The 6,681-nt window shown below is 31.2% G+C and overlaps 1 protein-coding gene across 3 annotated transcripts; it reads right to left on the bottom strand.

Moving 5' to 3' along the window:
• Positions 1-220: 220 nt before the first annotated feature.
• On the bottom strand, positions 221-4,206 carry LOC113869905 (serine/threonine-protein kinase SRK2E-like). Of its 3 annotated transcripts, none has more exons than XM_027506426.1 (9): positions 3,668-4,206; positions 2,905-2,979; positions 2,708-2,809; positions 2,573-2,626; positions 2,369-2,461; positions 2,096-2,188; positions 1,149-1,253; positions 970-1,068; positions 221-866 (listed from the first exon to the last, which is right to left on the bottom strand). In XM_027506426.1, the coding sequence occupies exons 1-9, from the start codon at positions 3,842-3,844 to the stop codon at positions 570-572; spliced, it is 1,095 nt and encodes a 364-aa protein (XP_027362227.1). In that variant the 5' UTR covers positions 3,845-4,206; the 3' UTR covers positions 221-569. The 3 variants fall into 3 exon arrangements, with proteins under 3 accessions (XP_027362227.1, XP_027362225.1, XP_027362226.1); XM_027506424.1 differs by having other exon boundaries at positions 318-866; positions 2,096-2,202; positions 2,362-2,461; XM_027506425.1 differs by having other exon boundaries at positions 318-866; positions 2,687-2,809.
• Between the last annotated feature and the right edge of the window lie 2,475 nt (positions 4,207-6,681).

A 6,681-nucleotide genomic window follows, 5' to 3' on the forward strand; every position in this document is an offset into this window, starting at 1 on the left:
AGTTTTTTTCTTCAATCAAACACAGCCTATGTTTTCATTGATCACCTATGATTGACTCATCTGTGCACTTCACAGGCCAAATGTTAGACTAACTTCAGTGGTTGATTCCAATCGATGAACAGTATTATGCATGAAGAAAGCTGTTTATGCAGCCTTGTCTATGAACCAATAAAGCAATAAGCATGCATTCATCAAAATTCCAAACCACCAATTTTTTTGAGTGGAACCCAACCCCAAATAGATGCTTAAAAAGAAAATATTCTACAAATGACCATATGATAAAGAAAAAAGTACTTCCAAGGAAAAAGGAAGTGTGAGAAGGGAAAGACAACCACTTCATAATATAACAATGACACAACTAAGAATACAAAGCAGCATGTAGTCATGAAAGACCATACAATATAAGCAGGATGGATCCTCACAATATAAGAATTTTTTTATCACAGAATCCTTTCCTTTAGATGTGAAATCTTTTTCTTTCACATATTCCAAACCCACTGAACAACCAATGGTAAGGGTATTATATTTAAATTGACCAGATAAGCCAGTTTCCATTGTCTGCCAGCAGCTTACATTGCATAAACTATTTCTCCACTGCTTTCAATATCAATATCAGGATCGGTCTCTATGTCTTCATCCATGTCGTCGTCAATATCCAAGCTACCAGTAGTAAGATACTGGTTCAAAGACTGAGTTCCAGCTGCAGGAATTGTAGCCTCACTGATTATCTGCATGATTTCTTCAATGCTCTGCATTGGTTGATCAGGCTCCTCAAACTGGTTATTCATTGTGTTCTCAACCATGAGTTCAGTCGGAAGGTTCTTCAAAAACCACTCGTGGTTTCTAATCTCGGGTATGTTTATTCTCTGTTTTACAAGGGAAATGCATAGGCTTACATATAGCAGGACTCAATTATATAAATAAAGCACATAATTTTCATTAAAATATTAAATAGGAAAACAAGCTGACCAGTGCAGGGTCTGCAACAAAGATCCTTGAGATTAGATGACAGCATTCGGGAGATATGTGAACATAATCAGGAATTGAGTACTGGACTTTCAAAATCCTCTGCAAGCAAACCCAATGGACTAAGAAAAGCAATTCAATATTATTATTGCATTGACCTAAGAAAAGGCGCAATAGATTACATGAATTGTCTTCCGGAAATTTTTAGGCTCCTCTGGATCCTCAAAAGGATATGCACCCACCAACATGACATATAAGGTCACCCCACAAGACCACACATCTGCAATCTGAATCGTAGATGAGTGGCAACACCAGTACAAAGTATTAGTAAAAAAGAGGCATAGGTAGCTTGATAGCAGTGCTTGTACGATAACATCAGATATTCAAACTTTGATGTGCAGGAAGCCTTTTCAAACCATAAATGAAAATCATACGGATTTCAAGCACCATACTATTACTCCCACAGTCCCACATTTATCAACTTTTTCCTCCTCAAGGTCCAGCACCACTCAACAAAAACACACAAATAAAAAGGAATGAGAAGGAAAGAACCCTTCACACTGGGGAATCATGAAAGAGATTGCAATGAGTCTTAAATATGAAAGGATATTCCAATTTTCACTCTTGGTTTTCTCCTTTTCTATGGTAAAAGTGGTGCTGAATATTCAGGTTAAGGAGAAAGGAATTACATTGATCATTCTTCTATTCTTTCCCCAGTTGATAACCAAACATATCAACTCCATTCATCAACCAAAGTCTAGCACTCACCAAATTATATGAAACAAGTGGCATGTGACTAAAAAGTGACAATCCAATTAAATCCCTGGTCATTGCAGAATATATCCTTATAAATTTTCCCAAGGTGACACCTAGAGCAGTAGAGCTTTCAGTTTCTTGACATTAAACTGGTAGATTCTATAGGCATGGAACCAACTAGCAGTTGGTTGTGGTCATAAATGTAAACTTACGAACTGAAAGTTAGAAGGAAAGCATAAAAGGTCTGAATATGCCATTAACATAAACAAAATATGCCAAAACACAGAACTTTAATTAAAACATCTCAATATGAAGTTCTCTAAATTTTACTAGTTGGGTGAATTTTCTTCAGAGCACAGAAATTACAAAATACCTTGCCATCATATTCCTTCTTTAGCAAAACTTCAGGAGCGATGTATGCAGGGGTACCAACTGTAGATTTTGGTTGTGAATGTAGCACCGAGGACTGCAAAATTATGACCGTGAAAATTTGTGTCATATCATAGATATCACAAGTGAATCCACCTAAGTGAAAATAACTTTCCAAACAGTGCTCGGTTCAAATGTGATTGGAAAGAGCCGGAATACCAGTACCATAAACATGATGGTATCGACAGAGAAAAGCAATATGAAGAAAGAAGCATACCTTTGAATATCCAAAGTCACAAATCTTCAAACGAGGAGCTGGACTACCATCCAACAATGTGTTCTCCAATTTCAAGTCACGATGGCATACTTGCTTTATTAACGAAGATAAATAGATACATTCAAGTCAGACATCTCACTATATCTTATAGCCAGCAAATGCACTACTGTAAAAGTAAAGACCAAATATGCTGAAATTATGTACCATTGCATGACAGTAGCTAACCCCTGATATAAGTTGCTGAAAGAAAAAGCGTGCCTACAGCATAACAGAATGGGCATTAATGTTAAGCAGTAGCTGCAACAAAAATGCATGAACCTGAATGCAATGGCTACCAACCTCATCTTCACTGAACCGTCCTGCATTGCATATTCGCTCAAATAGCTCTCCTCCAGAAGCATATTCCATCACAATAGCCAAATGTGTTGGGGTCAATATGACCTATACTCAGAAAATATGAGAACTAATTAGAATACAACTCAGGTAAGCATAAATAGGATCAGATATTGGGGGTCAACAGAGTACAGATTACAAACCTCCTTGAACCTGACAATATTGGGATGCCTCAGTGATCTGTGATTTATAATCTCCCTTCGTACATTTTCATCTATCTGTCAAGAAAAAAAACCATGGTTGAGCTCAATATCAAGCAAAGCAAGGAAAATCATAAGCACATAACTCCTTCCAAAATTCAGTTAACTCTACTCCATAGTCCACAGATTAGCACGCAAAATCCAATGAGATTAACTGACAAGAAGAACTAAGTTTCCTGGTATTGGGGAATGAACGTGTACGTGAGACTTAGTTAGCTCATGCAAACATGTGCTAGGATGGGACCAAGTAGCTATGATACACCTTTAGTTATCAGGTCTCATTTACTGCTGAGAAGCTCTGCCATCAACCTCGTTGTAGCATTTCTACTTTCAATTTAAACACCACAACCAATGTTTAGAATTATAAATTAACGAGGCACATGGCGCGCCTAATTAAGCCATTCATTTATACTTTAGATTAAACTTAATACTGAGCTCAATTTACAGGTAAAGAATGAAAGCAACTTCAAAAAAAAAAAAAAAAAAAAAAAAAAAAAAAAAAAAAAAAAAAAAAAAAAAACCACCACCACCTAAAGCATCAATTCCATCAGAGGCAAATACAAAGAATCCAACAAATCGCTTGAATACTAATAACCCAGTTGCCCAAATTCCACGCACACACACAAAAACCAAAATTTGAAAGAAACAAGAAAAGAAAAAATATATATATTTTTTAAAAAAAAGAAGATACAATTTAGGCTCAAACCTTATCACCTCTCTCAATATACTTGACAGCAACAAGCTCCTCAGTGTGCTTGTCTCTCATGAGCCTTGCCACCCCAAAATTCCCAGAGCCAATATCACGAACCAGCTCATACCTGTCACTGTCATGCATAATGGGCATGTCCATTCCTGGCCCAACAGTGATCGCAGAACGATCCATCTCCACGCTTCACAAATCCCACCTTTTTCTTATTATTATGCACCAAAAGCCTCAACTCTCACATTGAAATATCCACCACCCAGATCAGATCTTCGCAAAACAAAACGTGGGTCGTTGCAGGAAATGGGTGAAGAAAGAGTTCAAGTTAAAGTGTGTGTGTGGTTGGTGCTCGTGAAAAGGTTTCAACTTTCACCAACCCAACCAAATGGGGATTTTATTTTCAGAAGTTGAATTTTGGAAGTTGCAGGTGCAGAGGGTCGGTGATACGCTCGTGAACGTGAGGGAACCCTCTTTCCTTCTCTCTCTCTCTCACTCCAAAGTTTATCTTTTTGATTTTATCCAAAACCTGAGAATCTGAGATGCATGAGACAGCATTTTTTTTTTTTTATTCGTTTTACAGCACTGCCAATGACCACTTTATCTTTAAAGACAACAACACTGTCTAATCTACTCTTTTGGGGGTTTTAAGTGGGATTTAAGACAGAGCTGAACCAAACAAATAAAAATAATACTTCCTTTCTTCGTAATAAATAAAATAGAGTATTCTTTTTATCCTAATTATAATAGATTTAAAATATAATAATTATTAAATTTTTTATATTTTTATTTATTAAATGTATATTTATAAAACAGTGACTATATTAAATACATACTTAATATTAAAAATATTTAAAATAAAATTTATATTTATAAAAAAAAATATAACTGATTTAATCTGTTAATTTTTTTATAAAAAAGACCAAAAAAATAATAAATAATAAAAAATTTTGTTTAGAATTATTATATAATATACTAATATTACATAATTGATATAATAAATGATACTTGTATAAAACTATTTACACTTTTAATGAATTTAAACTATTTTTTAAAAAATAGACGAGAGTTTAAATAGTTATATTATCAGTATATTTTAGTTAAAATTATAAAAAAAAAATCATATAAGTATTATTAGAAAAAATTTATGATATTTCTGAAAATTATGGATTTCAATATATTTAGTAGATAAATTAATGAAGAATATATTTCATATATTATATGAAATATTTTTTAAAATATCATTTTAACAGTTTAAAATTATATAATAATTTAAAAGACTTATTTTATAAAATTAATAAATTAAAATGGATTTTTTTTTAAATTATCTAACCCTCTATTATCTCAAATAAAGTAAAATAATTAAATACATAACATAACTATCAATGTTCCGTACAGGCTTACTCAGCACTCAGCCGGATTATGTCAGAGTATCTTTTTTTTTTTTTTTAATCACTGATTATTTGCCTGTGAATCACTATAACCTGTGATTTACAAACATATTAATTAACCCTAACCTTCTTGTTTAAACAAAAAAAGTACTCAATGAAATAATTTGAGTAACACGAGATTTCTTTTTCTTATTATTTTAAGTTGAGTAGATTCTCTTGTCAGTATATTTATAAGGTAATGCTAATCCTTTTTAACTAATACAGTACGATATTAGCTAAGAAGAAATTAATATGCTTTTTAAATATTTTAAATATGGTTTTCTTAATATACTTTTAAAGATGTATGATAAAAAATTATATATGTAATTTATTATAAAAATTTATACAATAGTATTTTTTTGGTCTTTTAAAATATATTTAAATTTAATTTTACTCTTTAATTACTATCAAATTATGACATTATTAATTTAAATATTGTCACGTTGTTCCATCTCCTATTTCTTAAAAAGGTTAGAGTAACTAAAATTAGTAATTTTTTAAAATGTAAGAGATTGAAAAAACATATTTATAGGACAAAAATTAAATTTTAATATCTTTTGAGAAATAAAAATATATTATAATTTTTAATGTGTACTTAGAGATATATATTAAGAAATCTTAAATATACTCTACTGAATAATTACAATTAACATAAAAAGTATTTTGAGAGAATAAATATATTTTAATTAAAAAAATTATTTTTAACTTTTTAACAGTTTTCCTCCAGCACAAAACAATGAAAATATATTTAAACTCACAAGATATTACAAAATTAAAAATATTGATAAAATTAAATATTATAATTTTTCATAAAAATAAATTATTTATTAATTTTTTATTATGTGTCATTAGATTATGTTAGAAATTTATTTTAAATATTTAAAAATTATATAATAAATAAATTTTGTTTGGTACATATTTTGACAAAATTACACTTTTTGTCCTTTAACTTTAAGATAAAATTCACGTTAGTCCTCTAATTTTTGTTTGGTTCAATTTAGTCCTTTAAGTTTCATTTTTTTTCCACGTTATTCCTTTTCGTGACAACCATTAGAGAACGTAACAAAAGTATCCTATGTGACACTAACGACGTTTATGTTATCCTACCTGGACCTATAAAAGAAGTCTGAGTTGGAAGTCATTCCACATAGAGATTGTAGTTACATGAAATATACTTCAGAGAAGAGGGAAACGGTCACTGTGTTATAGAGGGAATTTGAGATATTAAAATCAAAAAATCAGTTCGCAAAGCAAAATATTGAAAATCTATCAAAGATTATCTGACTTTCTTATTAGAAAAAGGTTGAAATTTTGAAGTAGAATCGAACATAAAGGTTATCAGGTATATTTTTATTTCTGAAATTTCTTCTGTGCATGTGTTGGGCATAATATTTTGTTTGCTTTTGTGAGGTTATAAGAGTTAGGGTATTGTTGAATATTTGAAAGATTTCATTTTTTGAAATTTAGATTTCGTTGTTATTACATTTTTTGGGTCATAAGAGATGGTAAAATTTTGCGTAGAAGTTCACCATGGTGGGAAGTTTGAAAAGTCATGAAAGACTAAGTATGTTGGAGGTCAGACAAGTATTT

The sequence above is a fragment of the Abrus precatorius genome, unplaced genomic scaffold (genome assembly GCF_003935025.1).
Source record: "Abrus precatorius isolate BTA unplaced genomic scaffold, Abrus_2018 Scaffold6, whole genome shotgun sequence".
Taxonomy (NCBI): domain Eukaryota; kingdom Viridiplantae; phylum Streptophyta; class Magnoliopsida; order Fabales; family Fabaceae; genus Abrus; species Abrus precatorius.

What these genes read in the sequence shown, in the direction of transcription:
- LOC113869905 (XM_027506424.1), bottom strand. Translation starts at nt 3,844, where the DNA reads ATGGATCGTTCTGCGATCACTGTTGGGCCAGGAATGGACATGCCCATT. An exon ending in TTAGCTACTGTCATGCAATG is followed by an intron (nt 2,462 to 2,572) that starts GTACATAATTTC and finishes TCGTTAATAAAG; the next exon opens with CAAGTATGCCATCGTGACTT. An exon ending in ATTTCCGGAAGACAATTCAT is followed by an intron (nt 1,069 to 1,148) that starts GTAATCTATTGC and finishes GTTTGCTTGCAG; the next exon opens with AGGATTTTGAAAGTCCAGTA.